The 20,126-nt window shown below is 36.3% G+C and overlaps 6 protein-coding genes across 6 annotated transcripts; 2 read left to right on the forward strand and 4 right to left on the reverse strand.

Annotated features, from left to right (window-relative positions):
* Positions 1-657: 657 nt before the first annotated feature.
* MONOS_1512 (putative WD and tetratricopeptide repeats protein 1) lies at positions 658-5,074 on the reverse strand (the record flags this gene model as incomplete). Its single annotated transcript, XM_067867976.1, has 3 exons — positions 4,809-5,074; positions 2,784-4,754; positions 658-2,711 (listed from the first exon to the last, which is right to left on the reverse strand). The coding sequence occupies exons 1-3, from the start codon at positions 4,999-5,001 to the stop codon at positions 658-660; spliced, it is 4,218 nt and encodes a 1,405-aa protein (XP_067734406.1). The 5' UTR covers positions 5,002-5,074.
* A 237-nt stretch (positions 5,075-5,311) lies between these two features.
* Positions 5,312-7,400, forward strand: MONOS_1513 (putative Vacuolar-processing enzyme; the record flags this gene model as incomplete). The annotated part of the gene is made up of 5 exons (XM_067867986.1): positions 5,312-5,317; positions 5,363-5,443; positions 5,497-5,670; positions 5,737-6,352; positions 6,496-7,400. 5 exons carry the CDS (start codon positions 5,312-5,314, stop codon positions 7,023-7,025), a joined length of 1,407 nt encoding a protein of 468 aa, XP_067734407.1. The 3' UTR covers positions 7,026-7,400.
* Positions 7,401-9,903: 2,503 nt separating this feature from the next.
* MONOS_1514 (uncharacterized protein) lies at positions 9,904-11,217 on the reverse strand (the record flags this gene model as incomplete). The annotated part of the gene is made up of 2 exons (XM_067867996.1): positions 9,904-10,092; positions 10,384-11,217. 2 exons carry the CDS (start codon positions 11,215-11,217, stop codon positions 9,904-9,906), a joined length of 1,023 nt encoding a protein of 340 aa, XP_067734408.1.
* An 85-nt stretch (positions 11,218-11,302) lies between these two features.
* On the forward strand, positions 11,303-11,713 carry MONOS_1515 (uncharacterized protein; the record flags this gene model as incomplete). The annotated part of the gene is made up of 1 exon (XM_067868008.1): positions 11,303-11,713. The coding sequence occupies one exon, from the start codon at positions 11,303-11,305 to the stop codon at positions 11,711-11,713; it is 411 nt and encodes a 136-aa protein (XP_067734409.1).
* Positions 11,714-13,347: 1,634 nt separating this feature from the next.
* Positions 13,348-14,204, reverse strand: MONOS_1516 (uncharacterized protein; the record flags this gene model as incomplete). The annotated part of the gene is made up of 2 exons (XM_067868020.1): positions 13,348-13,818; positions 14,190-14,204. 2 exons carry the CDS (start codon positions 14,202-14,204, stop codon positions 13,348-13,350), a joined length of 486 nt encoding a protein of 161 aa, XP_067734410.1.
* Positions 14,205-15,920: 1,716 nt separating this feature from the next.
* On the reverse strand, positions 15,921-20,060 carry MONOS_1517 (putative Ubiquitin carboxyl-terminal hydrolase; the record flags this gene model as incomplete). Its single annotated transcript, XM_067868030.1, has 3 exons — positions 15,921-19,480; positions 19,563-19,793; positions 19,895-20,060. 3 exons carry the CDS (start codon positions 20,058-20,060, stop codon positions 15,921-15,923), a joined length of 3,957 nt encoding a protein of 1,318 aa, XP_067734411.1.
* Positions 20,061-20,126: the final 66 nt, after the last annotated feature.

The following is a 20,126-nucleotide window of genomic DNA, read 5'->3' on the forward strand; positions in this document are numbered from 1 at the left end:
TGTTGTTCGAAGTTCGTCAACAGCATCATTTAACTCTTGGTTTTTCTTTGTTAGATGCTCAATCTCTGTTGAATACTTTTTGTAAATAGTATTTGCTGCACTTTTAACGTGACTTTTATATTCATTCCAAGCTTTTTGCAAATTGTTTTGGTCATCATCTTTTAAGCTACATGATCCTGAAAGCAAAATTGAAATCTCATCTTTTTCGCTTAATATAAAATTTTGAAGTGTTAACGAGTCATTAAAAAACGATTTCATGTAAATATCTTTTAAAAAAAGTTTAATCAATGAATATTTTCTTAAGGGTATTCTTTTCAAAATCCAAATTTTTGAGAATTTTCATCATTGTAATCTAACACTTTAATAGAGAAAAAACAAAAATTTCCGTTGAATATCAAAAAATTAATTTCTATGTATTATTTCAAACAAAATCGAAATTGATTAATTTTATTAAAAAGCAAATTGACAAAAAAAAAAAAAAAAAAAAAAAAAAAAAAATTATTAACCTTCAAAAACATATAAAAATGAGTTTAAGAAGCTATTTTTCAATTAAAAATAAAATAAAATTCTAAAGTGTTTCCCTGAAGTTTTTTATTTCAAATGTTGCTCTTATAAGCAAGCAAACGAAAAGTTATAAAAAATAATATTTTGAATGCTTTACGAAACGACACATCCCTCAAATCCTGTTCTTCTTTTGTTTTTTGATTGGCTGATGTTATCTTTAATCTTCTTTCTCTTTGCTTCCTTCTCTTCCTGTGTCAGTGGAACACCAATCTCTCCAGGCTTCCATATCACAACATAGCAGTCAATGCCTGAAGTGGCTATTGTCCCATCCAATGGAGACTGAACAACACAATTGACAACATTCTCATGCGCTTGCAAAATAGATACAACCGCGTCATCACTGCTTATGTTACTTTCATTTGTTTCATTTCTTTCTTTTTCTTCATTTTCTTCTTTTTTCTCTCTGTTAGTTGATTCGCTCTCTGAACGAAAATGACTTTTGCCATTTGTGAATGGATAATGATGTGGGCTTCTAAGAATATCAGATGAATAATTCTCATTTGATGTTAAAGAAGAAACCTGCTTTCCTGAAATACTGTTTCTTCTCATTCTTGTTGCTTCACCATTAGACGTCCTTCGCATTTTAGACAAATCATACAAAACTGCCTTTGAGTCATCGCTTCCAATTGCCACAATATTTGGCGACAGAGGGAAAAAGAAAACGTTCTTTATTGTATCATAGCTAATATGTGAAGATAACAGTAAAGGAGGCGAAAAGCGCTTTTGCCTCAGATTTATGTACGTGCATTCAAAATTCTGAGCACATCGGACTTTCTTTGGAACAAAAGAGGCAGAATGACTCGAAGCACCAACAGATGCTTTCGACGCAGAGGAACGAAAGGAGGAAAAAGAAGCAGTTGATGGCTCTAAAATCGTTCGCACTCTGCTGTGAGGTTTAAAGTCCGCAGGCTCAGACACTGTTACCACCCGTTCATTGGCACTTTGAATCACAGGCACTTCTTCTGCATCCTCTTCATCTGGAACAGGACTTTCTTGTCCGTCTGTGCTTTCAAAAAGCGTGTGAGTGTTAGCATCAGCAGGAGGTTGTTCCAGAAGGCTTGGAGTTTCGCTGCTTCTATCATTGTTAGCTTCCTTCTCAGAGTCAGTTCTCTCTTCGGTATTTCTTTGCTCCGCTTCTATTTCTTCACTACTCGCCCTTCTACCTCTTTCATCAGATTCTTCAAAAGCGACGTTGCTCAAATGCTCTGTCTCGCCGTGAGCAATCAGAGGATCACCTATTTCTCTATCAGCTGCCTCTTCGTGGTGCTCGCTATCATTTGCTCCAAAATCATAAAAGTCAAAATAATCCCACGGAACATTATCAGGATTGAAATGGAGATCTTCAACTTCTGGAGGAAAAATTGGGAAATGTATTTCATTTTCAAGCTCGTCCAACGAACTTTCCTCATCAAGATCAGAATCCATTTCGAATAAAAAGCTGTCGAAATGATCTGGCATCTCAATTTCCATATCTCCCATTCCTTCTGTCATCATCACGTCCTCTTCATCCGCAAACATATGATAAGGAAAAACTGCCTCTGACGCTCTATCAGAAGATTCATCACTAGTAGGCTCTTCAATGTTTTGCTGCAGCCACATATCAACTTTTCTTTGCTGCTTTCGTCTGAGTTTTTGTGCGCGTTCAAAGATCGGAGAAGAGCGCCTGATAACCCAGGAAAGTGCTGAAGATGAAAAAGACTTCTGAGTCTTTGGTGTTGTAGCTTCTGCTGCTGATGAAGATGAAGAAGAAGAGAATGAAGGAAATGAAGAACATGAAGAAGACGATGAATTTGCTTCAAAGCAGCTTGTCAGTGTATCTATCAATGCAAGCGAAGATGCATATCCTTCATGACAGCATCCAGTGTTGTTTTCGTCTCTCGAGAAAGGCAAGCGCAAAGGAAGAGCCTGCGACCATTTGGGTGAAGTTCCTCGAATTCTGTCGTTGTCTCTTAAAAGAGAAGGATACGAGAATGCAAAAGACAGGGACGGGTCTGATTTCAATTGAGTTGATAAACTATTATATTTTGGGGATAATTCGATTTTATTTAATTCTTTAATTTGATCACAATCTGTTGAACTTTCTGAAGCTTCAGTAGAAATCGGTAAAAGACTTTCATAAAAATGCAAAGTTTCGTCTTCTTGACAATCTTTTATATCAAGCAGATCAGAATCAGAATTATCAAAAGCCAGCATCGCATGAGAACCAGAAATGCACAAACTTTTAACAACAGGCTTGTTGAAGCGAAATCTAGAACTGGAAGAATTACCGACGAAATCTGAAAAAGTTCTGGTGTTCTTATCTCCGGCATCCGAATGACAGTTACAATCTTCATTCAAAGCAGCGCATTTTGCATCTGTCTCATTTTCCTCTGCGCTTGCAATTATTTCTACTTCCTTTTCCGCTTCCTTTGAGTGCCTCGCATCGGCTACAGACTCTTCTCTGTTGCGCAGAATGTTCTGCTCCACATCAAACACGAAGATGCCGTTGCTGTGCGACTGAACAGCGATCTTCGTGCCTGTTGGATCAAACGCACAGCCTGTCATATCAGATTTGACCAAATCGTTCAGACATCCTCCGTCAGCAAGCGAAGCGAATGAAGAATCTTCATTGGAATTGCCACCATCGTCGCTGCTATCGTCAGTTTCGCTGTTGTTAGTGTCTTGTTCCCAAGCCTCATCTCCATCGCAATTAGCATCATTCTCCGAATCTTCAAAGAATAGTTCGTTTCTTATTCTCTTCCTCTTCCAAGTTCCGTTTTTATTGTTTTTGTTGTTTTTTTTTTTTTTATTCTTTTTTTTCACGTTCACAGGCAAGTTCACAGCGATTCTCCCTTCTTTCTCCTGCCGAAATGCGTCGTTGCTGTTCCAGAACATGTTCACAACAGACAGCTCTGGCCGGTGGTCAACAATCATCCGGAGGTCGAATAGCTGCACCGTCCCGCCGCCACACGCTACAGCAAACGTGGTGCCGTTTGGGTGGATATCCACAGAATGCAGCATCCGCCGCTCGTCAAGCTCAAAAGTCGAGAAATAACTTCTGGCCGGATGCATAAGTGGGGAAGAAGAAGACGACGACGATGAGGAGGAGAAAGAAGGCAATGAAGAAGAAGAAGATGATGATGATGATGATGGTGATGGTGATGATGATGATGATGATGATGATTGTGAAGGTGTTAAAGAAGTTGTGGTTGGCTTTGAAGTTGTAACATCAGAAGTTGCATTATGCATATCTACGAATTCATCATTGCTAATTCGAGAGAATCGTTCTTCCGTTGCAGAAGGGCTGATTTCATATAATCTATCTTTTTCGTCACAACTTTGAATATCACTTTCTGACAATTCGTCTTCATCAAAATAATCATCTAAATCGTTGTCATCTTCGTCGTTGAAGTCTTCTTCTCGAGAAATCAAATCAACATGTGGACGAAGGCTTGAGAATGTGTTGCTTGCTTTTTCTCTCCGTGACCTAGATGGCCTTTGCGCATGTGCTTGCCCGTCAGCAGAAGAATCTGCTTTCTCGTTTGTCTTCTTTGCCTTCTTTGCCTTATTTCGCTTACGTATCACGCAGGCATCCATAAAATCGTTAAGGTTCATTTTATCTCCAAACTGAAGAACAAGTGAAGAGTTATATCCTTCAAAAGCATCTTCAGCAAGCCATTGTGTTGATAACGGAATCTGACTGTTGCATTTGTTCCGATACCATTTCTTCCATTCTTTTCGTCCGGCAAATCCCAGTGATGATTTAAAAGTACTTCCTCTTAAAGCATTTATGCGAAAACGAGTTGATCTGAATCCTCCTCCATCTGCTTGGGATAAAAAATGTTTGCCTTTTGCAACAAAAGGAGCACGTTTCGTCGTAGGACGAGTAATTGTTCCTGGGTAATGCATTCGAGTGTCAAACAGTCGAACAGTGCCATCGAATGAGCATGACATAAAACAGTCTGGCTGCATTTGATTTACGCACAAAGACATAACTTTCCTTCGATGATGCGTAAAATATGTTCCATAGTTTTGTTCAATACTGTGATGAATGATAAAAGAATCATTTCCACCTGATAAAAGATCATTTGGACTTTTATGAGGAAAAAACGAAAGTGAAAAAACATTGGTTGAATGACCATAAACTGTCGACAAGCAATCCCCTGAATGATAGTTCCATAGCTTTGTAGTGGAGTCATCTGATCCAGTTGCTTTAATATCATCATTCAAAAGTTACACTTAATTAAAAAATGATGAAATCAAACCGAGTATGTATTTGTGCTTATGAAATGCAAGTGCATTAACGCATTCGCGATGTCCTTTTAATTTTACAATCGGCTCAAGTGAATCAGTGTACGAGCTTGTCGAAAAAATACGTGAAAATTCTCGAAATTGCTTTTGCTGGCTAAAAGAACTGAATGAGTGTATTTTCTTGTTTTCTTGGTAAGTTGAATTCATTTAAACAGATAATAAGCGGCTTCAATGTAGTTAACTTCACAGTGATTATCTTTTGATAACTTGATCATAATATAGCCATAAGAAAATTATGTTATTATTTTTAGTTTTTTTATTTTTCTTTTTACTGCAATCATTTTGCACTAATTGGGCTATTGTAGTTGCTGGCTCTTATGGATATCGAAATTATAGGCATGTAAATGTATTTTGTTATACAATTGCAATTAATTGTTTTTAAAGGCATCAAAGTGATGTTTTTCATGCTTATCAGGTGCTTCTTGAGAGAGGGTTCGATGATGACCATATCATCATGATGGCAGTTTGAAATATATTTTTGATTCTGCTTTGTTAATTTTTCTAAAAGTATGACGATGTTGTAACAGCATCTGAGAACAAATTCCCTGGAATGATGTTCAATGCGCCAGATGGTCAAAATAACTATCCAGTATTCTTATGCGATATATGTAACTCATTTTTCTATTTATCTTAAAATTTTAGGGTGCTGAAAAAATCGATTATAGAGGAAGAGATTGCACTGCAAAAAATTTTCTTGCAGCACTTTCTGGGGATGAAGAAACAGCTTCGGGACCTGTTCTACACAGCACCTCTGTAGACAATATTTTTCTGTTTTATAGCGATCATGGGACTCCTGGAATTCTCACATTTCCTTCTGTGTGCTCAGTTTTTTCATTATAAAATTTTAATTACAGATCATTCAATAATTAAACTTAAAACTAGGGAAGTTATCTGCATGCCAAAGATTTTATTGATACTATCGTTAACATGTCAAAGCTTAATAAATTTAAAAAGATGCTTATTTACATTGAGGCATGCTACTCTGGATCAATGTTTGAAGATCTGCTCCCATCAAACATTGGAGTTTTTGCTATGACGGCTGCAAACGGAGAGGAGAACAGTTGGGCAACATATTGTGGAGTGCCATCTTTTGAGACGACATGCCTTGGAGATGAGCTTGCATGCGCATGGATGGAGCATACGGAATCAGTGGATATTCATACAACTCATGTCAAAGAGCAAACAAACCTTGTGAAAGAATCGGTAACAAAAAGTCATGTTTGCTTCTTTGGAGATGAAAGAGTGCTGGATGACATGCTGAGCGATTATCAGCATGCTCTTTCTGGCTTAATACCAGACTCATTTTTACATTTCATTATCAAAGAAAAGGAGAAAAAATACACTTCAGCATCTTCTCATTCTAACACTTCTCCAGCACATTCAACTTCTTCAAATCCCCTCACTCAAGACAATTCGCAAGTGATCCGCAAGCAGAGTGGAGTAAAAACTCCTCCTTTGCACGCGGATCATTCCTTTTCTCTTCATTCTCAATATTTCGGTTTGTTATCCCTCTTTTTTTTTTGAAAAATTTTTGAACACTGAGTTTTATTAATTTATTTTTTTTTTCTTCTTTAAAAAAAACAAAATTTAATGATAATTTCGAAAATGTCTTTGCTTCCATATTTTTTGAAACCATATCAGAATCCACACCACAAGGAATGTCTCATTACACACTTCTTCGAAGAGCAGCACAACAAAGCAACGACCCATCAGTTAAAGCATCTCTTCAGAAGGAGGAAGAGGCAATGGAACTGGCATCCAACAGAACTTCTCTTCTTCTTTCGTTCTTTGAGCAGCAGCTGAAGAAGAAATTGAACGCAAATACTTCGAATACTACAAATGTTTTCAATGTGAAATGTTTTTTGGGGGGGAATAACACAAATGGCGAAGCTAATAGCGAAGTGCTGAAACTTGTAGAGCATTCTGAACGAGCGAATGATGTTGAAAAATACAAAATGTTGCTTGATCTTTACACAGCCAGCTGCGGACCTCCAGACGATTACAGTTTGATTCCTCACTTCAAAATAATGGCAAATGCTGTGAATGCGAAGCTTGTTGAAGAAGAAGAAGATGTGGTTTCATTTGGAATGTTCTTGAACTCACGTATGTGCAACAATAGAAAAAGAAATGAAGAAAAATTTGCGGAAAATGTTCATGAAAAGAGTGGTTGAACAATAAACAGGGAAATTGAAAAGAATAAAAGACAAATGAAGGAAATTCGAAAGATGTTGGGAAAAATTGCAAGGTGCCTAAATTGAATGATTGGAATTATGAAAATTATCTGAGGAGAAAAAAAAAAGAGGTTTGTATCGAAAATACGAAAATTTTTTGAAATCAGTTTTGAACACCTTTTGAAATTAAAAAGTTGCTTGTGGTAGTTTATTCTTTTGGAAAAAAGAGTGGTCTTTACTTTGGAGATTTGTTTTTTTATGATATTTGTGTTGCTTATTTCATGTTCTTTGTTTTTCAAGAGAGTTTTTCAAAAAAAAAATTTTTTTTTCTCATACAAAAATATGTTAAACAAAAATATAAAATAAAAAACGGAAGTTTCAAATGAACAAAAATAAATAAAAAGTCGAAAAGTGCTTCAATTTTTCTTTTCATCAATTAATATATATTATCTTTTAAAATCACATCTTATTCAAACGAAATAACAAAAACAATCTTTCTGTTTCAAATAACAAAGGCACTGAAATAGATATTTGCATATAAGGTACTCTGGCATAAGGCCACTTAAAGTGTGCCATCGCATTTAAAAACGAGCTTTGTGAAAATGCTAAATGTTTTCAAGTGAACTTTCATCAACACTCTTAGGTGATGATAATATGTTTTTTATTTATTTATTTATTTATTTATTTATTTATTTATTCATTTATTTATTTATTTAACTTTTTTTGTGTTTTATTTCTCAAAAACAGCTGTTTCCTTATAGAAATTATGAGGGTCATAATTTTTCTTTTGACCTTTTTTATATCAAGACCTTTTTTTGTTTAGTCATTATCTTTTCCCACAATTTCACATAAAATAAGAATTTTTAGTATATATATAGGGCAAAATATTTCACTTCAGGCATTTTCATTGAAAAATAATGCATTTTCGATTAACTTTTTTATATCAAAAAGCACAATATAAATGGGTCATTTTTTTGACATTCGTGAAATATTGGTAAAGTGGGTGATTTTTTTTGATATCATAAAAAATTCCGATGTTTGATCATATAAATTTTTCATTAAGGGTGAGGTTGATAAGAGAATTTTTATTTGAAATTACATGAAAATATAATTTAATATATTGTTATAATTAATTATTTGTTGATTTTAATTTGTTTCCAATTGTTTTTATTACTTATTTTCAAAAAAACATTATTTCAAAAAAAAAATATCGAAAATTCAATGAATAGAACAAAACAAATGTTCACTGGTTTGTTAAACATAAAAACTATAATAACAATACGTAATCAATCAAGTTTTAATATAAAAATTAGTTTTATGATGTTATTGCAAAGATATTTATAAATTGATTTTGAAGATCTTAAAACATTTACTGAAAATGAACAATTTTCAAAAATTAACATCGAAAAAGATAATAGTTAAACAAGGTATTTTTCAGATATACAACAGTTTATAATGAATTATTATTAAGAAACAATTAATTCTTAGGAGAAGTTATCTAAATTTATTGATCAAACAAAGTTTAAAAACTAACTAAGAAAATTTAAAAAAAATGAGAAGAAATACGAAAATTTCTGCTTTTTTCACTTAAAAATGTTTTGCTTAACAGCAATTCTCTTTTATTCTCCATCATCCACCTCTTAGGCATAGCCTTGCTTGAAAGCTGAGTTTATCTTTTATCGGGCTGTTCATTTTCCATGCAGTCTCTGCAAACACTCCTTTCGTTTGCGATGATTGATAAAAAAGAAGTGGGCGTGCTCATTTATGCAACACCATCTCCGCTGTCTCCTTGCCTGGCCTGTTTCTCGGCATCTCTTCTTTATCCACTTTTACAGTACTTGTATCCTTTTAATTCATTTTCGCTTTGTTCGCTGATTCTTCACTCATGGCAGTTTTCCCGTCTGCCCTGACCGACTCAACTGCTTTGAGGCAACATGAACCAGAATCTAGAACATTATTAAGACGAGAATGTGCAAACAAGGCCACATTTCGCTCTTATGCAAGGGGCCAGCTCTTATGTGAAATGCTGAGAGCGAATGTGCAATGGAATGTGCTGTTGAGACGTGTGTGTTCACCATCTATGTGAGCGATATGTCGACCGAAGGAGACGACCTCTTTATAGACTGCATCCACTCCGCTAAAGCTCCTCCAATCCTTGTCTCCGTTCTCAACATCCGCATAGCCTTGAACGACGCCTTCCGAGGAAAGTACCTCTTTCTCCGGAGCTCCTATATCCCAGCCTAAATCGATGAGTCCCTCTTTTCCATTGAGTTCACCCAACCTTCTCTTGCTGTGAGAACATCCATCTGAAGCTCTGACTCCTCTCACACCGAGCCATACCTCGACTTAAACATCCTGCCTTTCATCACTTTTCTTCCGCACCCACCGGATATTCCTCTTCAAAGACACAGGCTCCTCTGTCAAGCTATGCTACTCCCCGCTTGGCCTCTATTTCTCCTTCTCCGCAATTTTTATCCATATCTTCCTCCAAAATTGCCTATCCAATATTCGAATTTGGTTTAACTCGAACAATCGTGTTTTTGTTCACTTTGCATTTTCCCGCTCGCTGATATTGCATTAAACAACAACTGCATCCGCATCTCATTCCACTCCTCATTTCACTCCTCTTTCCACTCCTCTTTCCACTTCTCCTTCCACTCCTCCTTCGCTTCAATCAACTTCTAAATCTTTTGCTTTTTCGACGGATTCCTCCAGACATCTTTCAGAATCTTTTCTCTCTCGCTTCAATTTCTTCTTCAGCACTTCACAGCCTTGCATATTCTTGACGTTGGATTTGGCAACTCCGTTTAAAATCTCACGCTATTAATCTTTCCATTGAAACAGACAGCACTATTCTTCTTATTCTGGATAAAATTTGTTAGATAGCTCCTTCAGATTGATGCACTCCTTCTTCACCACCATACAACTCTCTTGGATCTGCAGTTGCACACATGAAAACAACTGTGAGCTCCCCTACAACTGCCTTTCCGTTTGGAATTACCACTCCACCCACAGCAACCTCATCTGCTCTGATGCCGGTGGACTCAACATCGCTTTCATGTATCCACTTGTAACATATGCACAGTTGTTCAGCACAATTCACTGTCACTCAAATACATCGCCTATGGTCCGGATGTTCCTGCTTCCAAGCATTTTCAGATTGCAAAATATCTTCTTCCCAAGAACAGCACTTAAAAAAAGCCGCAAGAATGTAAATATTTGAGCAAAAAGAGAAAAAGAGGGGTTGGAAATGTTCTGTGCTCAGAGCGACTTCAGTAAGAGCTAATAAGAGTCTGTTACAGAAGATGAAGGAGTTGGTGGCTTCGCAGGAGTTCCAACAAGAATAGAAGGGGCTGACAATTGTGTGTGTGGGAACAATTAAAGGAGGAGTAGCAAAGGTTGAGGAGGCTGTGATGTTTTGAGTGTGCAGCTGGGCAGATGAGAGTGTGTTGTCGAACGAGTAAAATGTCTGCTGCTGTTCATCATCATTTTCATCACCTCCTTCTTCTCTTCCCCTGTCCTTCCTCCTCCTATCTATTACAGCCTGTGGAAGCCTTGTGTCTAATGCATCAATTTGTGATGTACAAAACTCGTCTTTCTCCTTCTTCTTCGTCTTCGCCTTTGGCTCTTCCTGCTGTCTCCCTTTCCTCTGCTCTGCGCTCAATTTGCTTCTGAAATCCGCCTTCCTTGCCTCATCCATTTGAACTTGAACTTCTCTCTCTTCGCTTCTTGGCGGTATCATAAAGCGAGCAGATGAACGTAATGTGCCTGTCAGCTCCTTCCCTCTTCCACCACCATTTCTCGTGATATGCCCATTCACCTCATTCACCTTATTTAGCACAGCCGGAGCGCGGAAGCCGTACCAAGTGCTGAAGCAGAGCGGAATACGCCTCTGGGGAATAAGAAAACAGTTCAAATGCACATTCAGCGAAGCCACAGAATGCATTGATGGTGGTGATGATGATGATAAGAATAAAGAAAAAGGAGGAGGCGATGGTGGAGAAGAAGCTGATGATGAATGGAACACAATAAAGCAGAAAACAACGATTTCAAAGCGTGAAGAGGACGAGGAATGAGAGAAAGAAGGAGCGGAGGGTTGCTGAAATCCTGAAGCAAATTCCAAAGAAGACACAGAATCAGAAGAAGTCGACAATTTCTTATCAGGTTGCAGAGGTTTAGATGAAATCTTCATTACTCTTAAGGTATCCATTGCATCGTCTGTATCATACTGAGCAAAGCAGCAGAAGCCAAAGTGATAACACAATTCAGCCAGCGCTATGCGATGGTGCGTGTCCAGAGGAGAAGTTGCAACTGTTGAAATGTTCAAAGCATGCCAGACACAGGGAGGTGGAGTTGATGGCGTATCGTCAGTGGGGTTGGGAAAGAAGAAGAAAAAGAAGAAAAAGAAGAAGAAGAAGAAGAAGAAGAAGAAGAAGAAGAAGAATGTGAAGACGAAGAGGAAGAAGAAGAAGAAGAAGAAGAAGAAGAAGATGATGATGATGATGAAGGAAATGGAATTATTTCTTTCTGTTGTGAGGAGGAAGAAGATGATGACAAAGTTTATGAAATGTGTGTTTGATTGTGTTCACAAAACATTGGAGAAGAAGAAGAAGAGAAAGATTGTGAAGAGTAAGAAGAGGAAGAAGAAGAAGATGATGATGATGAGGAACTCTAATATTGTCGCATAGAAAAAGAGAAGGTCGAACTAAATTCTTTCCCATCAGAAACATAAACAATTATAAAACCAGCTCTTCTTGCGCCGCACATCACGCAACTTCCATTTTCTCCCACACCTTTGACTTCCCTCATCTAATTTTTATTACCATTTCCAACTTCCTCTTTCTCCTCTTCTTTTTCTTCCGTGATTGCGTTCACAATTCTAAACAAATGTTCATCCAACACATTCACCAAACCAGAAGAACAACCTTCTTTCACTTGAGATGTGCTTGGTTTATTAATTCTTGCTGAAATTGCACAAAAAGCCGAAAAATTTGGATTTTTCTTATTGTTCAGCAACTGAGTTGTCACATCCAGTGATTTTTAATCAACGCACTGAGAATCTGCATCAGATCTTTGTGGCTTATTACAATGGGTTTGTGTTTTCTTCTTTCTCTTCTTCTTCCTCTTCTTCTTTAATTCATTTCATCTATCCTTTTGATGAAAAAAAGTTTGGTCTCTTTCTTTCACTTCTTTTCCTTTCTTTTCAACTTTTCCACTTTCAACATTCATCTCTCCTTCTCTCTCATTCTCAATCTCGTTATTTTCCATTCCTATGTTACAATCAAATCCATCAACTACGTTAATTTCAGCCTCCTCTTTTTCTGTATTCATTCTGCTATTGACTTCATCCATTCCTCCTTCTGAAGTCTCTTTCTCACTCTTCACATTTTCCGCATCTTTTTCCATTTCATTCTTCTCCTTAACCTCCAACCCACATCAGCAATCGCGCCCCATCTCCAATTGTGAATCCTTTGTGATTAACAGATTGTCTTCTTCCACTCTTTTCCGTCCTTCTGAATCGCTTTCAACGACCAGATCATTTCACACGTTTGCATTATCTCCCACATTGCTGTTTCGCACAGTACCACAGCAGCTGTAGTTAACTGAATTATTCTCATTTTGCCAATTTTAATAAGATCCAGCAGCGGTAGTCTAAATAACTTGAACAGCATGAGGAAGAAATTCAGAAGATTTCTCAAGTGAAATGCACGATCCTCACACAACCGCCGTTGATTCTTCAAGGTGTTTCAGGAAAAAGATGAAGAGAAAGATGATGAATTTCATCGAACGGTCACAATGTCCAGCCAGCCTTCAAATTCGTGAACTTTGTTAAGGAACTGGAGGTGCTCAATGCTGTTAAACACACATCGCTGTGAGTGCTCAGAGTTTCACCAATATCTCAGAAGGTCCGGCCAGATCTTTTTCTTTTTTTGAAGCCTTGACGAATTCACAAAGAACGGATAAAGGATATTCGCATAAGACAAGAGCATCCGAACATTGCTGGTTTTTTTTCAGCGCGTGTGGAAGACACTTTTTAAGTGCACCCTAGGCTTCCAGCGAGTGTTGCTTTGAAGAGTGGTAGAGAAGCGTGATCAACATCGATAAGAAGACAGAGAGAGAAGGCAAGCTGCTGCTGCAGTGAGGAGGAATAGAAGTAGGAGGAGGATGCAGAACCGGGCTCCGAGGAAATAGTAAATGCTGTTAATAATAATGATGCAAAAGGCAACGCATATAATGCTGTTGTATTCTCTTCCGATGTTTGAGCGAGCAACTCATCGAGCGATTCAGGGCTTTCATGACATGCAAACAGCACAGCCAACTCTCAGTCTTGCAGATTGGAAAATTCGGCAATGAGCTTGCTGACTGTTGTCTCATCGCTTCTCTTTTCGAATCTACAACTTAATATAATTCTTTTGCGGGGCTCTGAAGAAATGACAGAGGGCTCCGTGTCAGTCAGGCAAGGCTCATTTGAAACAGCACGTTGTATCGCAGCCATTTCGTCATATGGGCTCATTAACACTCTTTCGTGATCGTAGAAATTGTCGACCCTATCAGAAATCGCGTATGAACACAAACTTGATTTGAGTGCAAAATATACAGTTTGTCTTTCGAATTCTGCTTTTCCCTTTTCCGACTGAGAAAAATCAGCGCGCTTTATTTCGCTTTGCAAGAAGCACACCGTCTCCAGCAGCTGCCCTTCCAGTAAAATTTCCTTTGACGCTTTTCTCTTTGGATTGAGCCTCCTGTCGTACGCAGACATGCCTATAGCCTCTGCGGTTTTTGAGTATGCTCCCTTAAAAAATGTTGGAATAAAAAAATTGTAAAAAGAAAGTTGCGATGGAGCTGTGCTTGTAATACATGTCCTTTTCCAACAGCGGAAGCGTCTTGCACATCTAATCTCACTTTGATGAAGAGAAAAATATCAAAGATGACAAAAACGACGATGAAAAAGAATAAGAGGAGGAGGAGGAAAAAGACAATGAAACAGATGAAGAACAATGTTATTTCATTGCTCTTTGAATTCTATCAGATCCAGTTGATTTTGGTGTTCTGGCGAGCTTCACTTGAATTTGCATGATCACGCTTGTATTATCTTCTCTTTTTCGTATGTGATCTCTAGAAACTTCTTTATGATCTTGTGGATGTTTAGTGTTTCACATAAACCATGATACTTGCCATTGCTTTCGGTTCAGTGAATTTTTGAATCAGCCAACTCCTTCGAGCCTGATGAATGATGATTGGATGGAGAAGCATTTACAGAAGAATTGAAAGCGATTCTCATGTTGATAATTTGGGGTTGGTTGTTGTTGTTGTTTATGATAATCAAGGAATATGAAATGCCATTTGAACAACAAACTATACTAAAAGAAAAAGCAGCTTTCTCAGAAAGATGTTCCATTGAACTCATTGAAATAATTCACACCTTTTTTCAAAAAAAAAGATAAATGCTGAACTGTTTTCAAAAAAAAACAAATAAAAATAGAAATTGAGATAATCCGAAAATGAATTGTTCAAATGATAAAAAAAATCGGAGTGAATACACGAAAAAAAGCACACTTCTTGTATATTTTGCAAGCTTACAATATATTTCTTTAACTGTCAAATCAAATATTCATCAATTGTATGCAATATCGACAAATTGATTATTTTTCTTCATTATACATATAAATTTTTTATTAATTGACATGATCATGGCGTTCTGGGCATTTCATTTTTTTGCTCGAAACAGCTTAAAATGATATTTTCAGCTTATAAAGAACAGAAAAAGTGACTTTCTTTGTTGACCAAAATGCACAAATAATTTGGTTTTTTTATGATCATTAATTTTGGAAATGTGATTTTTGTTTGTATATTATTCATTTCATTTGTGAATATTATTGCTTTATTAATGCTTACAAGTCATCAGAAAATAGTTTTGAAATTTTTATTGTTTTAATTCGGGAAAAAAAATTGTTTTTTTATTTTTCATTGAATATTCACTTCATATCAGAAAAATATCATTGAAAAATTAAACACTCAAAAATGTTTTGTTTTTGAATGAACATGTTTATAATTATTGTTCTATTCAAAATATAACTGTTTTGATATCAATATCTTCATTGTCAAAGAACAACAACGGTTGATGAATATTTAGTGATGAGAAAAACAAAAAATAAATGCATTGCTAATTAGATAACAATCATAAAACAATAGAACACATAAATAACTATAGAACTTCATGATGTTAATCATCTTAAAAATAGAAAATAATGTTTAAGTTTCTTTTCTTGTTGCATCACATTCAAAGGAAAATATTTTTACCATATCGACAGCAAAACATTTCCCGATTGTCAATTCAATATCAATTCATATGAACAATAAAAGATTCAATAAAAAGCATAACTATATCAACAAATACATGGTATCATAGTCAATTCAAAACACAAAAGAATACAAATACTTTAGGTACAAAAACAAACTTGACTGTTGACCCTTTGTTTTCCACCCACTCTCCCCTTTCTGATATTACTCTTGTCCTAACTCAGAAAGATCATATTCAACAGAGAAAAAAGGCAGACACAGTGATGAAACATCACTTCACACTCTCAGCTATTCTCCTTTCCTAAAATGTAATCCAAAAATCATTGAAACTCTTCACAACACCCATCAAAAAATGAATCTCTATCTAGACATATATAAATAAATTTCGGGACTATTACCAAGTGAAAATAGGGACATTATAGGGACAGAAACAGTAAGAAAACAATCGGATTCTAACTGTTGTGTACCTGGGAGGCTGTTCGTCGTATCCAGGTCCGGATAAAGCAGCCCGAAGGCTGCAATATCTAATACGAACAGTCATGTCCAGCACCCTTCCGATAGAGTGCCAGCTAAGCATACACAACAACCAGTTTCTTAATTAGGGACACCATTAATACAATTTTGAGATTCATTTAAAGATGAAGAGTCAAGAAGAAGATCAAATCTTCTTGAAAGAAGATCTTGAGAAGATTGAGAAAGAAGAGAAGAGTTAGATGATGTGATATCAGAGTGAAACGACTTTCTTGAACGTTGAACTTTTTCTTTCATTGTTGAAGATTCGAGGGCAACCAGAGAGCGTTGAGGAAGATATCCAACAGCAGATGCGCAGACAAACGAGCCCTTGCGCTCAAAGAATAAGTAGTCCTTCATGTGAGGGACTGACAGAGATGGCCATGAAATTTGTTGAGACGGTACGTACTCTTCAAAGTACCTCTCATGTACACACTCCTTGATAGATGATGACGATGGGGAGTTGTTTGATGAGGATGATTCAAAAATATACAATTGCGAAGATGATGAAACAGATGATGAAACATTCGTATTGTTTTCGAAGAAGTTGATTAAGTCATGAAGTGTAGTGATGTGTTCAGAAGATAGATTATTGTCGATAGCATTCACTAATGCACCAAATTCACTATCACAAATATTCTTTCCGTGGTGCTCAGTGAAGAAGTTGAGTTGAGTGTTTTTCTTTTTAAGAAGTTTTGATTGTTTTGAGAGGATGAAGTGAAGAAGGAAGCGATTTCGGTTGTGTGGACCTGAATCGCAGAAGAACTTAAAAGTGTGAGTGTCTGAGAAGAAGTGTCTTTTGATCACAGATTCCAGACACTCAATAACAAATCTGTGATCATTTGAGAGGCAGTCGGAGAAGAAGTTGAATGTTCTTTTTATTTGTTGATTATTTATTTTTTGAAGAGAGATGATTGTGAATTGAGAAACCTGTTGATAATTGAAGAATTCCTGTTGAAGTTGATTTTTTCTGATGGGGAGTTTCCATTTTTCTTTAAAGTCGAAGACGAAGACTGCTTCTCCCTCTTTCAGATTGTCTACAGTCGATTGATAGTGTTTTCGTTGCATTTCTGCAACAAGACGATGTTGACGAAGAAGTTTGAGTGTATGAAACTCAGCAGAAGAAAGTCCATTTTTGTTTTGTGAAGATTTCAGTTTGTTCTCCAAATAGTTCAACTTCTCACACATTCCACAAAGATCGGTTCGTCTTTTCGCTTTTGAGAAGTTTGAAGTAAGTTTATAAAAGTGAGATAATGAAACTTTGATATTCGTTTCATCTGTAAACTCTTTCCACAATTTGGTTTTGGGCATGAAGATTAATCTCTTTTCATTCGGAGAAAAGATGCCCGTTTTCTTTCTTTTTTCTTTCAGTGCTTCCAATCCATATGAAGATGTGATTGAAGAAGTTAATTGAGGAATAGAAGTTGTTCGATGAGGTGGAGTGATAAATGATGATGATGGAGTTGTGTCTGTGTTTGTGTTGTTATTATTTAAATATTGAGAAGAGGAGGAAGAAATAGAGGAACCACCAAATTGAATAGTTGGATGTGTTGATAGTGAGTTTTCTTTAACGTAGAATGAAAGTGAAGGAGTGTAACCCTGTGCACAAAGATCCTTCCATGATGAATTCCAATTATCTTTATCAAATTCAGAAACACTTTCATCGTTACAAGAAATCCACGTCTTGCTCAATCCTTTCTTTCTTTCCACAACAGCAATGTAATGACCGTTGCTATTATCAAACTGTTTATGAAGGATTTGTCCAATTAAGTGATAGGATGTTGTTTCTCTATTTTGGTCGCGAAATGAAGTTTTATTTTCACTTGAAAAACCTTTGCAAAATGAACGTTTGTTCGATCTGTCAGCCTCAATAAGAAGTGTTTGAGATGGCGGAGAACAAGCAGGATCAGTGCATTCATGAGAGAGGACTAGAACCTCTGGAAATAATGTCATTTCCTCCCACCGAGCTGTGCAGCATTTTTCTTTGCACTCCTGACAATAGACGCTGTTTTTTCCGTCCAATATTTCAGTTGAAAATAGAGAAGATAAACCTTTATGAGTAGATGATGAATTGATGATTACGTTGTTTTCGATTTCATCGATTTGTGATGTGAGTTTTTGACATTTGACGCATTTCCTGTGTGAAACTATAACCGGATTAAAACTATCATGCTTTAATAATCCGTCTTTTTCAAATAGTTTTTGAAGATTGTTGAAAGCATCTGACACATTCTGCTGCTGTTTGCTTCGGTACCCACAAAAGTCTTCCCATTTACTAACAACTGATTGGATCCATGAATGCACTTTTGTTCCATCTTTGAGGATTTGATTGCAAATACTCATCATTTGAAATGATAATGTTTGTTTTGAGCGTGTTTTTGAAATGATTGATGGTTTTTGTGAAGTGATTGAAGAAAAACACTGAAGAAGAGAGGCAAGATAACATGTGTTGCCTAAATTGATTAATCCTTTAAAACAAGTGTTTGTTATGTTTGTTAAGTTTTGTGAATGTGATGAAGGAAATGGAGATGTTAACGGATTAGAAGGATGAAGATTCATTGTGTTGTTATTTGAAATGTTTTTTAATGATCTATTATTGTTTGTTAATTCGTTTTGATTTGATTGAGGTGATTGTGATGGAGTAATTGAAATGTCATTATTTTTTGGAAATGTTGAGAGAAGATTTTGAAATGCCAGTGGAGGAATAAGAGTGGGAGAAGTGGCATATTCAATCAATTGACCACTAACCCAAATATTTTCGTTGTTAACAGATGAAATTGCTTTATCTGTTGGAAAAGAATTGACTGCTTCTTTTCTTTTAATTTTTATCGAAGAGGAAGATGAATGAGGAGTGGAGGAAGAGGAGGAAGAAGAGGAAGAGGAGGAAGAGGAGGAAGAGGAAGAAAAAAAGGGAGAAGAAGAAGAAGATAAAGAAGAATGAGACGAGTGAGAAGAGCGGGAAGAGTGTCTGGAATGATGAGAATCTCTCACAGGAGTTTGAGTAGCAGAGGCAAAAGGAAGAGGCGGAGGAGTGGAAGAAGAAGAAGAAAAAGAAAAAGTAGAAGAAGAGGAGGAGGAGGAGGAAGAGGAAGAGGAGGAGGAGGAAGAAGAAGAAGAAGGAGATGAAGGAGATGAAGAAGAAGAGGAGGAAGAGGAGGAAGAGGAGGAAGAAGGGGAAGAAGAGGAAGAAGGGGAAGAAGAGGAAGAAGAGGAAGACGATGATGACTTTGGAGTTTTTTGTTTTATTAATTTATGCAATGGTATTGGTGACGGAGAAGTTCGACTGTGATGAAGTGAATTATTTTGTTTGCTTTTTGTTGTCCTTCTTTCAACCCGAAGTGGAGTACTAATAGGATCGTTCACCAGATAAGATGGGATATAATTTTTAAAAGAAGGTTTTGCAGATGGATAAACATCAGCATTGTTGATTGAAGGAAAAAATTTTTTTAATGACGAAGATTGTTTTTTGTTTGAATTATTTTTTTCCGTAATAATAATATCATCCCATGCAGATTCCTCAACGAAAAGTGCGTAATCAGGAACTTTTCTTGGTTTTTTCTTGGACGATTGCAATGACGTTGATGCTTCAGTGGAATGGGCCAACATCCAATTGTTGCCCTTTTCCCAATCTTGTTCATTGAGACCTTGAAAAAAAAATAAAAAATAAATAAATGAAAAAATAAAAAAACAGTAAAAAAAGAAATTATAATAAAATTTTATACAAACCACTTTTGCATGATGGTGGGTGAGGCAATTGTGCTGGTATTAAAAATCCTTGGTTTTTTGAAAGAGTCTGTTTTGCATAATTATACTTTCCTTCAGTGATGTCGAATCCATATTCCAAAAGTTCAGATAATGATGCATTACGCGTCAGTGCTTGAAGGATCATAGTTTGCGTGTGCAATTGTGCGTGCTTGTACACAACAGAGAGATCTTTAAGAAGTATTTCGTAATATTCTAAGTTTTCATAAAATTAAAAAAATAAATATTAATTTGAAATAAATATTATTAGAGAAAAATATAAGTTATTTTCAATCAAAAAATTTTTAAGTTGAAACCATTCAAGGATTTCAGTAAATCATTAATTACTGACGATGATTTTCTGTAGTTGTAAAAAAGATAGACAAGCAATGAATCAACGTCATCTCCACCGATGCGTTGAATTTCTTTCCACAGAACGTTGCATCGTGAATTTAGAGTTGACTCTTGATTTGAAAATGACATTTTAGTGATTATCACAATTTATTATGGAATTATAATCAATTTATAAAAGTTTAACAGCTCAACAAT

This window comes from Monocercomonoides exilis (genome assembly GCF_001643675.1).
Source record: "Monocercomonoides exilis strain PA203 chromosome Unknown scaffold5-2102611, whole genome shotgun sequence".
Taxonomy (NCBI): domain Eukaryota; phylum Preaxostyla; order Oxymonadida; family Polymastigidae; genus Monocercomonoides; species Monocercomonoides exilis.